Below are 15,691 nucleotides of genomic sequence, written 5' to 3' on the forward strand. Positions count from 1 at the left end.
GTTCTGCATTTAAGATGTTTCTACATCAGGCTAATTACACGTAACGAGGTGTGAGAATAACTACCATTGTCTATATTTGCTCTTTGTAATGCCTCTGAATTGCCCTGCGCCGCAGTGTGTTATTATTAACCCTTCGTGGCTTGCGCAGAGTGTAACGTACTCTGGTTTGTGTGGCGTATCATGCGTGGATTCACACTGCGTATATTCACAAAATAAGCGCGTTCGAGAACGCACGGCCGAGGCATTCACTGCCTGATTCATCTTTGTAAGTAAAGCAAAAAAAGCAAGCAACAGGGCAACACCGTACCGTACTGCACTGCAGGTGGGGCAGATGTAACACGTGCAGAGAGAGTTAGGTTTGGGTAGGATGTGTCCAAACTGAAATCTAATTGCAGGGTAAAAATAAAGCGGTCTGACATCTGTGGGCTACATGCAAAAGCAGCCGGTGTTTACCCTGCACAGAAAAAAATCTAAATGTATTTACTCCCCTTGCATGGCAGCATGGTCTGGTCCGGACACAAAGTTACTTGCTTTTTTTTTGCTTTACTTACCAACACGAATCAGGCCCTCAGATGGCGACTACAGCTGGGGCGAGGGGTGTTCTCACGAAGGGTGTTCCCATGCTAATGCATCTCATGCAACCCAGTGCGCACAGTATATGCCTGGTAGGGTGTGAGTGATTTGCACATACAGTAGCGTAGGGGGGGGGTGGAAGTACACACTGACGGCGATGGTGACTTGTAGTAAACCACGGGCCGACCCTGCTTCGGCCCCTTCTTGTTCCATTTCAGTGCGTCTGACACCCTCCATCCCAGCTGAGTACTTACCTTCATCCCAGTGGCAGCATCAGAGCATGGCCCCGCCCTGTCACAGGCACTTGTCCAAGAAATGTAGATTGTTGATGCATGGAGATGGTTATACAGCTTAAACATAGCGCAGTAGGGTGTGAAGTTTGTATGTTCTCCACTGACATACACTGTGATAAGAGCTGTCAGCATCATTCTCCGTCCACATCTGAATGAGTCTGTTGGGGGGTCACTGGCTGGTCTGCACCCCATCAGCGTGTCCCCATACACCCCAGTGTAGGGTGGTGCAGGTGGAGAAGTTGTCCTTCCTGTTACCACCGTTGGCTTCCAATGCAATTATCTTATGCTGATTTCTTTCCATCTTTCTCAGCATCTGCCCCTCTGCTGAGTGTGTTTAAACACCACGCATTGGGCCTAATTCAGACCTGATCGCAGCAGCAAATTTGTTAGCTAATGGGCAAAACCATGAGCACTGCAGGTGGGGCAGATGTAACATGTGCAGAGAGAGTTAGATTTGGGTGGGTTATATTGTTTCTGTGCAGGGTAAATACCGGCTGCTTTATTTTTACACTGCAATTTAAATTTCAGTTTGAACACACCCCACCCAAATCTCTCTCTGCACATGTTTCATCTGCCCCACCTGCAGTGCACATGGTTTTGCCCATTAGTTAACAAATTTGCTGCTGCGATCAGGTCTGAATTAGGCCCAATGTTCCGTCAGAACCTGTGCACAGTGCTCCCAGTCGGTACCCTGGTAAGGATTGCCATAGACATGTCCGCCATTGATGGTTATCATTGGTGGCGATGGTCGTACAAACCATTGATGGTAGATAACTATTCTATGTAGTTCCATCAATGGTTTCACCATTGGTCTTTATGCACGTTTGCAGCAAAGCACTGTGGGTGTGCAGCACGGACAGCTGCTAGACGGGCTGAACTGTGGTGTTAGACACACGTCTGGTAGCCCCAGGTTCATTGTGACGGTGAGCTGCTCCACTGTAGCTGTGTCGGTCGGCCCTCACGCATCTTCGTAGACGACGTTCACCTCTCACATCAATGGCACGTGGCGCTCCGCAGTTTCCACGTTGGTTATTGGCAATGGTGCCATTTGTCCAGTCACGATACACCTTCACCGCAGCAGCACGCCAACAGTCCACAAACTGCGCTGTGTCAGAGATACCGCCACCCTTGGCCCAGAAGCCGATAATTATCCCTTTTTGCAACTCTGATAAATCACCCCTTTTACCCATGACAGCAACGAGTGATATGGTGGGGATGGCCTATCACACACCTTATATACCCACCAAGCAAGCGCACAACACGTGACGTACTTCATGGGCTGCCATTGTCAAACATAGGAAGTGATCATAATAATGTGACTCGACTGTCTGTTAGCTGGTATCTTCAGTGTGTATAATAACCCCTATTAATAATTGATTTTCTGGTTTGAAAACCAGTGCACACATCAGTCCTGTGCAGAATCTTCTCCTGTCTTGACCCCTATAGACGCAGACCACTTGGGAGGCGGTGTGCGTCAGGTGCGGCCGTCATAGGTGTGCTAAGCCCACGCTGATCGCCCACGCAGTGCACGGCATTCCACCCTGAATGACCCTTACCGCAGAGTATATTAAACCTCCCTTTGGCGTTGCACGACACTTTAATCTAGACCACAGGGCTGCGTGTTTGTTCTAACTTGGGGGTCTATTCATGAAGCAGTGAAAAGTGTGGAGAAGGGAGCCAGTGGAGAAGTTGCCCATGGCAACCAATCAGCATTGAAGTAACATTTATAATTTGCATACTATACAATTGTACGGGGCAGCTGATTGGTTGCCATGGGCAACTTCTCCACAGGCTCACTTCTCCACTCTTATCACTGCTTCATGAATAGACCCCTTATTGCGAAACAACCAGAAGTCTTGATGGGCCTGTTGCTGAGCCGTACCGGTGATGTGACCCCGGCCGTGATATCCGTTTACTGGTGTGGTCAGAGCACCAGATGTGACCGCACCCCTGGAATCAGCGCTCCTCTCCCCGACACGTCTCTGTCTTACGTCTGTCTGCAGAGATTTCTACGCAGCTGTCCTGGTTCATCGCACAGTGCGGCTCATATAACCCCATTCTGTCACCGCGCCGTGCGCACAGCAAGAGACTGCGATAGCCCAGCCCGTGCCAGGTCCTCCGAGGTGATCACTACAGTGATATCTATTAACAGACGGCCTGCAGCTCATCGCCCCAGATGGAACCAGCAGTAATACAGAGTAATATCGCCCTCGGGGGCTGCAATCGCCACTCGGGAAATCATTATTATTGCGTTTGTTTTTTTTAAATCTTGAAAGATGAAAATAATTGCAGATTTCTCCGCACGCCCGGAACAGCGGTCAGGTAATCTCCTTGTGCTTGGAGTCATTCCACTAATGGATTCTAGTGATTACTGAGAGAAGTTCCAAAGCCGTGGGAGGTGTGCGAGCCCTGGGCTTCCAGGGCGTGTATTTCGGCGGTCCAAGTGAATTGCAGCCACTTGTACACTAACCCATGGAGGCATGAGCCTAGAACTGCAGTAACATGTATAGAATGGCCACCAGAGGGCGACGCGTGAGAGAGCAGCTGCTCAGGACTATTGCTGGGTATTTTGTACGGGCGGGAATCGTAGTGTCGACAGTCATTAGGGCGACCACTGTTGGTCGACAGTGACCAGGTCAACATCTGAAATAGAGTGACATGGAAAAAAAAGGTCGACATGAGTTTATTTTTTTAAATGGTGTAGTTTTCTTTGTAAAGTCACTGGGAACCCCAATTAGTGTATTCCCTCGCCTCGCAATCTTAGTCCACGTGGATCGTAAGTGTGAAAGAGTTTTAAAAAAATTTAAAAAAGGGAAAAACTCAGGTCGACCTTTGCCATGTCGACCTAATGCATGTCGACCAATAGTGTTTGACCTAATGAGTGTCGACCTAAGTGCTGTCGACCTAAAGACCGGATCTTGTACCCTGTGCATTTTCCCATGGGGCAGTTATTATATATATATATATATATATATATATATATATATATTGCAGGATTATGTATATTGTATATTGGAAGTGACTGTAGGTTATGTTATTATACATATTGCAGGATTACGTATATTGGAAGTGACTGTAGGTTATGTTATTATATATATTGCAGGATTATGTATATTGTATATTGGAAGTGACTGTAGGTTATGTTATTATATATATTGCAGGATTATGTATATTGTATATTGGTAGTGACTGTAGGTTATGTTATTATATATATTGCAGGATTATGTATATTGGAAGTGACTAGGTTATGTTATTATATATATATTGCAGGATTATGTATATTGGAAGTGACTGTAGGTTATGTTATTATATATATTGCAGGATTATGTATATTGTATATTGGAAGTGACTGTAGGTTATGTTATTATATATATATTGCAGGATTATGTATATTGTATATTGGAAGTGACTGTAGGTTATGTTATTATACATATTGCAGGATTACGTATATTGGAAGTGACTGTAGGTTATGTTATTATATATATTGCAGGATTATGTATATTGTATATTGGAAGTGACTGTAGGTTATGTTATTATGTATATTGCAGGATTATGTATATTGGAAGTGACTGTAGGTTATGTTATTATGTATATTGCAGGATTATGTATATTGGAAGTGACTGTAGGTTATGTTATTATATATATTGCAGGATTATGTATATTGGAAGTGACTGTAGGTTATGTTATTATGTATATTGCAGGATTATGTATATTGGAAGTGACTATAGGTTATGTTATTATATATATTGCAGGACTATATATATTGGAAGTGACTAGGTTATGTTATTATATATATTGCAGGATTATGTATATTGGAAGTGACTGTAGGTTATGTTATTATATATATTGCAGGATTATGTATATTGGAAGTGACTGTAGGTTATGTTATTATGTATATTGCAGGATTATGTATATTGGAAGTGACTGTAGGTTATGTTATTATGTATATTGCAGGATTATGTATATTGGAAGTGACTGTAGGTTATGTTATTATATATATTGCAGGATTTTATATATATATATTGGAAGTGACTGTAGGTTATGTCATTATAGATAGTAACATAGTAACATAGTATCTGAGGTTGAAAAAAGACAATTGTCCATCGAGTTCAACCTATTTGTGGTCTCCTATGCATGATGATTTGACTAAAATTTCTAAATAATGCTGCTGTCAGCCGTTGCATTTTATCCCTATTTATAGTAACTATAATGCATGACTATGCACCATACCCCTGGATATCCTTATCCATTAGGAATTTATCTAACCCATTCTTAAAGGTGTTGACAGATTCCGCCATTACAACTCCCTCGGGCAGGGAATTCCAAACACGTATTGTTCTTACCGTGAAAAAGCCTTTACGCCGTATTGTGCGGAATCTCCTCTCCTCTAACCTGAGCAAGTGTCCACGAGTCCTCTGTGTTGATCTAACCAAAAACAGGTCCCGCGCAAGCTCTGTGTATTGTCCCCTTTTATATTTGTAGATGTTGATCATATCCCCTCTTAGTCTCCGCTTTTCCAATGTAAACATGCTTAGTCTTTCAAGCCTTTCCTTGTATTCCATCGTCTCCATGCCCTTAATTAGTTTGGTCGCCCTCCTCTGTACCTTTTCAAGCTCCAGGATATCCTTTTTGTAGTACGGTGCCCAGAATTGTACACAGTATTCAAGGTGTGGCCTCACTAGTGATTTATATAACGGGAGTATAATACTCTCGTCCCTAGCATCAATACCCCGTTTTATGCATGCTAATATCTTATTAGCCTTCTTTGCTGCAGTCCTACTGCTTAGCTTGCTATCTATGAGGACACCTAAGTCCTTTTCCAGTACAGAATCCTCTAATTTTACCCCATTTAGTAGGTAGGTGTAATTTTTGTTCTTGTTACCACAGTGCATTACCTTACACTTGTCTGTGTTGAAGCGCATTCTCCATTTGGCTGCCCATGCTTCTAATTTAACTAAGTCATTCTGAAGAGACTCGGCATCCTCCTCTGTATTTATAGCCTTACACAATTTGGTATCATCTGCAAAAATTGACACCATGCTCTCTAGACCTACTGTTAGGTCGTTAATGAAAATATTGAACAATAGCGGTCCTAATACTGAGCCTTGCGGCACACCACTTAGCACTTCAGTCCAAGTTGAAAAAGATCCATTAACCACAACGCGCTGCTCCCTGTTATCTAACCAGTTTTTGACCCAAGTGCATATTGTGCTTCCTAGCCCTGATTCTTGTAGGTTGTAGATAAGTCTCATGTGTGGTACAGTATCGAACGCTTTGGCAAAGTCTAAAAAGATTACATCCACGTCTTTACCCTGATCTAGGTTTGCGCTTACTGTTTTATAAAAGCCAAGTAAGTTGGTTTGACAGGATCTGTCCTTCATAAACCCGTGTTGATTCCTTTTAATGACCTTATTGACTTCAAGGAACTTCTGAATACTATCTCTTAGAATACCTTCCAATACTTTCCCCACTATAGATGTAAGACTAACTGGTCTATAATTACCTGGTTCTGCTTTAATTCCCTTTTTGAATATAGGCACTACTTCCGCTATACGCCAGTCTTTGGGAACCATACCTGATATAACTGAATCCTTAAAGATCAAAGATAGCGGTTTTGCCAGTTCAGAGTGAAGCTCCATTAGAACCCTTGGGTGAATACCATCGGGCCCTGGTGATTTATTATACTTTAAATGTTTTAATCGGTCACAGACTACTTCCTCGCTTAAATAAGTACCTATCAGTGGGATATTCTCATTTTGAGATTGTGTGTCAGTCCCTGAAATGGGTCCTCTCTAGTGAATACTGTTGAAAAAAACTAATTTAGTGTGTCCGCTATGTCATTATCATTTTTGCTTAAGACTCCCAACTTGTCTTTTAAAGGGCCTATACTCTCCTTCTTTAATCTCTTGCTATTAATGTATTTAAATAATTTTTTTGGATTCGCTTTGCTTTCCTTTGCTACTAGTTTTTCAGTTTCTACTTTAGCCGCTCTTATTTCCTTTTTGCAAATTTTGTTACATTCCTTATAGTGCTGAAATGACTCTGCTTCCCCGTCAGATTTGTATTTTTTAAATGCTCGCCTTTTCTTGCCCATAAGTTCCTTAATCTTTTTGTTAAGCCACATCGGTTTATGATTTTTATTCCTTTTTTTGCTACTCATAGGAATAAATTTGAGTGTATTTTTAGCTAGCAGGAATTTTAGTACCTCCCATTTCTCCGTAGTATTTTTTCCTAAAAACAAACCTTCCCATTCAATATCCCTGAAAAATACCCTCATCTTTTCAAAATTTGCTTTGCTAAAGTTTAGAGTCCTAGTTGAGCCAGTATAGGGCTGTTTATGGAAACTGATATTGAATGTGACCATATTGTGGTCGCTGTTTCCTATGGGTTCCCCTACTATAATACCTGATACCAAATCCCCATTGTTTGTTAATACCAGGTCTAAGATTGCATTGTACCTAGTTGGTTCCTCAATTAGTTGGACTAAGTAGTTATCATTAAGTGTGTTTAAAAACATATTACCCCTAGCAGTATCACATTAATCGTTTTTCCAGTTTATCTCTGGATAGTTACAATCTCCCATCACTACTATGTCTCCTACTCCTGCTGCTCTTTCAATTTGCTTTAGTAACAATTCCTCATCAGATGCGTTGATACCAGGCGGCCTATAGCATACACCCAATACTAACTTTTTTATTCCTTTTTCCCCGCATGCAATTTCTACCCATAATGTCTCAACAGTGTCTACAGTCCGCTCCTGAATATCTTCCCGTATATCAGGTTTTAAAAACGGCTTTACGTAAAGACACACCCCTCCACCCTTTTTATTTAGTCTGTCTCTCCTAAACAGTGTATAGCCCTCTAGATTGACTGTCCAATTATGAGATTCATCCCACCAAGTTTCAGTAATGCCTATAATATCATACTGTTTGCTTGCTGCAAGTATTTCTAGTTCACCCTTTTTACCAGTAATGCTTCTGGCGTTTACATACATACAACTAAGATAAGTATTTTCCCTTGCGTTAGGGACATCTTTCACCTTATGTAGCAATGATGACCTGTAATCGTCATTGGTTAGTACTTTGGTAAAATCCCTTTTAGTACCCATGTTAGTAACCTTACCGCCTGCTCTTACCCTCCCCCCAACTTCTCCCCTATTTCGTTTACTACCGCCATCCCCACTATTCTCACTGCATGACCCGTAGTTTCTAGCTAAACCCTCCCCCCAGGCTCCTAGTTTAAAATCTCCTCCAACCTTCTAACCATCCTTCCCCCCAGCACCGCTGCCCCCTCCTCAGTCAGGTGCAATCCGTCACGACAAAAGAGATGGCGCCTGACTGAGAAGTCCGCCCAGTGTTCCATGAACACAAACCCCTCTTTCCTGCACCAATCCCTAAACCACACATTTACCTCCCTAATCTCCCTCTGCCTCCCTGGACTAGCGCGTGGCACGGGTAATAATTCCGAGAATATTACCTTAGATGTCCTTGCCTTCAGTTTCTTTCCTAAGTCCCTATAGTCTTTCTTAAGGACATCCCACCTTCCGCTAACTTTGTCATTGGTGCCAACGTGCACCAAGACCGCCGGGTCTTTCCCAGCCCCTCCCAACAATCTATCTACCCGGTCCGCGATGTGCCGTACCCGAGCACCCGGGAGACAACAGACTGTACGGCGATCACGGTCCCGGTAGCAGATTGCCCTATCTGCCTTCCTGATGATAGAATCCCCTACCACCACCATCTGACTAGGTACCTCTCTATCTTTTATCCCAACCGCGCCAGAGGGACCATTCCTCTGGATGCTAGAGGGAGCAGTCTCCTCCGGCACCGTCATTTCTTCACTATCATCCTCCGATTCCTCGTCCAATCGGGCAAATTTGTTCGGGTTTGATAGTTCGGAGATGTCGAGCCTCCCACTCTTTTTCTTCCTTCTAACTGTGACCCAACTGGCTACCTGATCATCATCCTCTTCTACCAGTGACCCCTCCCGAAACTCCTCCACCGTTCTGTCTAAACTACGCTCGAGATTGTGAATCTCCCTCAGTCGCGTAACGGTTTGCTTTAGATCAGTTACCTGGGCTTCCAGGGCAACAGTTCGCACACACCTCGTACAGATGTAATCACACTGGGCCGGTAGCTCCAGGTGTGCATACATCTTGCACGACATGCACTGAGTGAGGTCCCCAATCACAGCCCCTCCCATATTGTTTGTTTGTAAGGTCTAACTCTCTGTTACTCTCAAAGAAAAAGCAGCAAAAATAAAAAGTAGAAGACAAGCAATCTCACTTATACAATAATTAAGCTGGCTTATACTTATCTATCTTTGTGCGGGTCTTGGTCCTTCACTTTTATGCAGCCGTAGTACTCTCTCCTGCGGCACCTATACTCCACTTAGCAGTTGCAGTTGTTCCAGCTCACAGCACCTCCTTTTCACTCGGCTTCCAGCTCCTGACTTAGAAATCCAAGCAGCACTTAAAAGAGACAAGCCTTTCCACAGATATTGCAGGATTATGTATATTGTATATTGGAAGTGACTGTAGGTTATGTTATTATATATATTGCAGGATTATGTATATTGTATATTGGAAGTGACTGTAAATTATGTTATTATATATATTGCAGGATTATGTATATTGGAAGTGACTGTAGGTTATGTTATTATATATATTGCAGGATTATGTATATTGGAAGTGACTGTAGGTTATGTTATTATGTATATTGCAGGATTACGTATATTGTATATTGGAAGTGACTGTAGGTTATGTTATTATATATATTGCAGGATTATGTATATTGTATATTGGAAGTGACTGTAGGTTATGTTATTATATATATTGCAGGATTATGTATATTGTAAATTGGAAGTGACTGTAGGTTATGTTATTATATATATTGCAGGATTATGTATATTGGAAGTGACTGTAGGTTATGTTATTATATATATTGCAGGATTATGTATATTGGAAGTGACTGTATGTTATGTTATTATGTATATTGCAGGATTATGTATATTGGAAGTGACTGTAGGTTATGTTATTATATATATTGCAGGATTATGTATATTGGAAGCGACTATAGGTTATGTTATTATGTATATTGCAGGATTATGTATATTGGAAGTGACTGTAGGTTATGTTATTATATATATTGCAGGATTATATATTTTGGAAGTGACTGTAGGTTATGTTATTATACATATTGCAGGATTACGTATATTGGATGTGACTGTAGGTTATGTTATTATATATATTGTAGGATTATGTATATTGGAAGTGACTGCAGGTTATGTTATTATACATATTGCAGGATTACGTATATTGGAAGTGACTGTAGGTTATGTTATTATGTATATTGCAGGATTATGTATATTGGAAGTGACTGTAGGTTATGTTATTATATATATTGCAGGACTATATATATTGGAAGTGACTGTAGGTTATGTTATTATACATATTGCAGGATTACGTATATTGGAAGTGACTGTAGGTTATGTTATTATGTATATTGCAGGATTATGTATATTGTATATTGGAAGTGACTGTAGGTTATGTTATTATATATATTGCAGGATTATGTATATTGGAAGTGACTGTAGGTTATGTTACTATGTATATTGCAGGATTATGTATATTGGAAGTGACTGTAGGTTATGTTATTATATACATTGCAGGATTATATATTTTGGAAGTGACTGTAGGTTATGTTATTATATATATTGCAGGATTATGTATATTGGAAGTGACTGTAGGTTATGTTATTATATATATTGCAGGATTATGTATATTGTATATTGGAAGTGACTGCAGGTTATGTTATTATATATATTGCAGGATTATGTATATTGGAAGTGACTGTAGGTTATGTTATGATATATATTGCAGGATTATGTATATTGGAAGTGACTGTAGGTTATGTTATTATATATATTGCAGGATTATGTATATTGGAAGTGACTGTAGGTTATGTTATTATATATATTGCAGGATTATGTATTTTGGAAGTGACTGTAGGTTATGTTATTATGTATATTGCAGGATTATGTATATTGGAAGTGACTGTAGGTTATGTTATTATATATATTGCAGGATTATATATTTTGGAAGTGACTAGGTTATGTTATTATACATATTGCAGGATTACGTATATTGGAAGTAACTGTAGGTTATGTTATTATATATATTGTAGGATTATGTATATTGGAAGTGACTGCAGGTTATGTTATTATGTATATTGCAGGATTATGTATATTGTATATTGGAAGTGACTGTAGGTTATGTTATAATATATATTGCAGGATTATGTATATTGTATATTGGAAGTGACTGTAGGTTATGTTATTATATTGCAGGATTATGTATATTGTATATTGGAAGTGACTGTAGGTTATGTTATTATATATATTGTAGGATTATGTATATTGGAAGTGACTGCAGGTTATGTTATTATGTATATTGCAGGATTATGTATATTGGAAGTGACTGTAGGTTATGTTATTATATATATTGCAGGATTATGTATATTGAAAGTGACTGTAGGTTATGTTATTATGTATATTGCAGGATTATGTATATTGGAAGTGACTGTAGGTTATGTTATTATATATATTGCAGGACTATATATATTGGAAGTGACTGTAGGTTATGGTATTATACATATTGCAGGATTACGTATATTGGAAGTGACTGTAGGTTATGTTATTATGTATATTGCAGGATTATGTATATTGTATATTGGAAGTGACTGTAGGTTATGTTATTATATATATTGCAGGATTATGTATATTGGAAGTGACTGTGGGTTATGTTATTATGTATATTGCAGGATTATGTATATTGGAAGTGACTGTAGGTTATGTTATTATATATATTGCAGGATTATGTATATTGAAAGTGACTGTAGGTTATGTTATTATGTATATTGCAGGATTATGTATATTGGAAGTGACTGTAGGTTATGTTATTATATATATTGCAGGATTATATATTCTGGAAGTGACTGGAGGTTATGTTATTATACATATTGTAGGATTATGTATATTGGAAGTGACTGCAGGTTATGTTATTATGTATATTGCAGGATTATGTATATTGTATATTGGAAGTGACTGTAGGTTATGTTATATATATTGCAGGATTATGTATATTGTATATTGGAAGTGACTGTAGGTTATGTTATTATATATATTGCAGGATTATGTATATTGTATATTGGAAGTGACTGTAGGTTATGTTATTATATATATTGTAGGATTATGTATATTGGAAGTGACTGCAGGTTATGTTATTATGTATATTGCAGGATTATGTATATTGTATATTGGAAGTGACTGCAGGTTATGTTATTATATATATTGCAGGATTATGTATATTGTTATATTGGAAGTGGCTGTAGGTTATGTTATTATATATATTGCAGGATTATGTATATTGTATATTGGAAGTGACTGTAGGTTATGTTATTATGTATATTGCAGGATTATGTATATTGTATATTGGAAGTGACTGTAGGTTATGTTATTATGTATATTGCAGGATTATGTATATTGTATATTGGAAGTGACTGTAGGTTATGTTATTATATATATATTGCAGGATTATGTATATTGGAAGTGACTGCAGGTTATGTTATTATGTATATTGCAGGATTATGTATATTGTATATTGGAAGTGACTGCAGGTTATGTTATTATGTATATTGCAGGATTATGTATATTGTATATTGGACTGTAATGTTGTGCCGCTTTGTGTCTCCAGCAGTCTCAGACGGTGGAGCCCTGGAAGCTGTACAGCACGGTGGGGCTGTTGCTGGGCCTGGATGTGGTCGTGCTGGGCATCTGGCAGATAGTGGATCCTCTGCAGCGCTCTATAGAGGTGAGAGGTGGGGGGAGGAGGAGAGGGCAGATGGAGCTATATAAATGTACCGTGTTCTCACCCCAATTAGTGTCGGCTGTAGCATGGCTGCTGTGAGATAAAGCTAAGCTTTTATTGTGGCTTTCTAAATTGCTGCGTGCGTCAAAGAGTATATTGTTATATCATTAGTGAGGCTACAGAAGGCACTGGTCCCTCCAGGTAATTCATCCATAAATACTAATTGTAGAGGAAGGAAAACAGACCGCCCCCCCCCCCCTCTCATCCTGACCCCCCACCCCTACCAGTCACTAGAGCCGAGTGCAAACATGAAACACTTTAGATGCTTCGTGTTGTCACGGTGCGTCCGGGTGCATAGCATTCATAGTGTTGTCACTGTGCATGCAGGTGTGTGATGACATCGTTGTGTGTGTAGGTGCGGGGTGACGTTGCTGTGTGTGCAGGTGTGTGATGACATCGTTGTGCGTGCAGGTGCGGGGTGACGTCGCTGTGTGTGCAGGTGCGGGGTGACGTCGCTGTGTGTGCAGGTGCGGGGTGATGTCGCTGTGTGTGCGGGTGCGTGGTGACGTCGCTGTGTGTGCGGGTGCGTGGTGACGTCGCTGTGTGTGCGGGTGCAGGGTGACGTCGCTGTGCGTGCAGGTGCGGGGTGACGTCGCTGTGTGTGCAGGTGCGGGGTGACGTCGCTGTGTGTGCAGGTGTGGGGTGACGTCGCTGTGTGTGCGGGTGCGTGGTGACGTCGCTGTGTGTGCGGGTGCGTGGTGACGTCGCTGTGTGTGCGGGTGCGGGGTGACGTCGCTGTGTGTACAGGTGTGGGGTGATGTCACTGTGCGTGCAGGTGCGGGGTGATGTCACTGTGCGTGCAGGTGCGGGGTGATGTCACTTTGTGTGCAGGTGCGGGGTGACGTTGCTGTGTGTGCAGGTGTGGGGTGACGTTGCTGTGTGTGCAGGTGTGGGGTGATGTCACTGTGCGTGCAGGTGCGGGGTGATGTCGCTTTGTGTGCAGGTGCGGGGTGACGTTGCTGTGTGTGCAGGTGTGGGGTGACGTTGCTGTGTGTGCAGGTGCGGGGTGACGTTGCTGTGTGTGCAGGTGTGGGGTGACGTCGCTGTGTGTGCAGGTGCGTGGTGACGTCGCTGTGTGTGTAGGTGCGTGGTGACGTTGCTGTGTGTGCAGGCGCATGGTGATGTCATGAACACGGAATGCAGTGGTGTAGGGTGATGTCATGTCACAGAATGCAGTGGTGCAGGGTGCTGTCATGTCACAGAATGCAGTGGTGCAGGGTGCTGTCATGTCACAGAATGCAGTGGTGCAGGGTGCTGTCATGTCACAGAATGCATTGGTGCAGGGTGATGTCATGTCACAGAATGCAGTGGTGCAGGGTGCTGTCATGTCACAGAATGCATTGGTGCAGGGTGATGTCATGTCACAGAATGCAGGGTGCTGTTACAGAGTACACCGGTGCTAGGTGATCTCAGAAATTGGGCAGATCCAGTCCAAGATAATATATGTCCCAATGTCCGTGGAGCCTGCACCAGTAGTGCTGGAAGTCAGGGTATGGATATTACCACTACGCAGGCCAGACACACACACATAACAACAGAACGGCACCGCCTGAGAAGAGGTAGATGTAAATTAGTAGGGGACATGGATAATGTTCCCAAATAAATCTGTAATCGCAGTATATACGGTGAGTGGTAACGGTACCCCATAGCCCCCCGGGGTCTGATTGCCATCTGGGTATTTTGTTTAAGTGATGCCACTTGTATCAAAGTGTTTACTTCATACATACTGTAGCTGTACGTGTTTGCAGAATGTATATGACTATTGTCTGCTGATACTGTTTTTTTATACATGTAGTACCTATATGAGTATAATTTGTAAATGTAGCTACTGTACATGAGTATTATTTGTAAGTGTAGTAATTATATGAGTACTGGGCCTAATTCAGACCTGATCGCAGCAGCAAAATTGTTCTCTAATGGGCAAAACCATGTGCACTGCAGGGGAGGCAGATGTAACATGTGCAGAGAGAGTTAGATTTGGGTGGGGCGTGTTGAAACTGAAATCTAAATTGCAGTGTAAAAATAAAGCAGCCAGTATTTACCCTGCACAGAAACAAAATAACCCACCCAAATCTAACTCTCTCTGCACATGTTACATCTGCCCCACCTGCAGTGCACATGGTTTTGACCATTAGAGAACAATTTTGCTGCTGCGATCAGGTCTGAATTAGGCCCACTGTTTGTACATGTAGTGCCTATATGAGTATTGTTTGTACATCTAATGCCTATGGGGGTCATTCCGACCCGTTCGCTCGCTGCGTTTTAACGCAGCAGAGCGAACGGGTCCCTGCAGCGCATGCGCCGGCACCACAGTGCGCCGGCGCATGCCGGACGGCCGAAGGCCGTAGCAGGACAGCGATCGCCTCTGCCTGATTGACAGGCAGAGGCGATCGATGGGCGAAACGGCGGCGTTTGGCCGCCGTTTCGTAGGCGCGGTCAGGCCAACACAGGCGTGGCCGGACCGAACGGGGGGCAGGCTGCAGCAGCTGCGTGACGTCATACGCAGCCGCTGCAAGCCGGGGAGCGAGGAGTAACTCCTGGCCAGCGCGCTAAAGCTGCGCTGGTCGGGAGCTACTCCTGAAGTGCAAAGGCATTGCCGCTGTGCGATGCCTTTGCACTACTGCGGGGGGCCGACACGGACATGCGGGGCGGGCTAGCCCTGTGCAGGGCGTCCCCCGCATGTCAGGAAAGATGATCGTAGCTGTGCTAAATTTAGCACAGCTACGATCAACTCGGAATGAACCCCTATGAGTATTGTTTGTACATGTATTCGTTATGAGTATTGTTTGTACATGTATTAGTTATATGAGTGTTGTTTGTACATGTATTAGTTATATGAGTATTGTTTGTACATGTGTTAGTTATATGAGTATTGTTTGTACATGTATTAGTTATATGA

The 15,691-nt window shown here is 42.0% G+C and overlaps 1 protein-coding gene across 3 annotated transcripts in view; it reads left to right on the forward strand.

Annotated features, from left to right (window-relative positions):
• Positions 1–15,691, forward strand: part of GABBR1 (gamma-aminobutyric acid type B receptor subunit 1) — a 236,394-nt gene that overhangs the window by 187,402 nt on the left and 33,301 nt on the right. For 2 of the 3 annotated variants that reach the window (XM_063938299.1, XM_063938301.1), the window contains one exon: positions 12,619–12,735. In XM_063938299.1, the coding sequence (XP_063794369.1) occupies positions 12,619–12,735 (117 nt within the window). The remainder of the gene's footprint in view (positions 1–12,618; positions 12,736–15,691) is intronic. The other variant, XM_063938300.1, reaches the window with a different exon arrangement.

This window comes from Pseudophryne corroboree, chromosome 8, assembly GCF_028390025.1.
Source record: "Pseudophryne corroboree isolate aPseCor3 chromosome 8, aPseCor3.hap2, whole genome shotgun sequence".
Lineage (NCBI taxonomy): Eukaryota > Metazoa > Chordata > Amphibia > Anura > Myobatrachidae > Pseudophryne > Pseudophryne corroboree.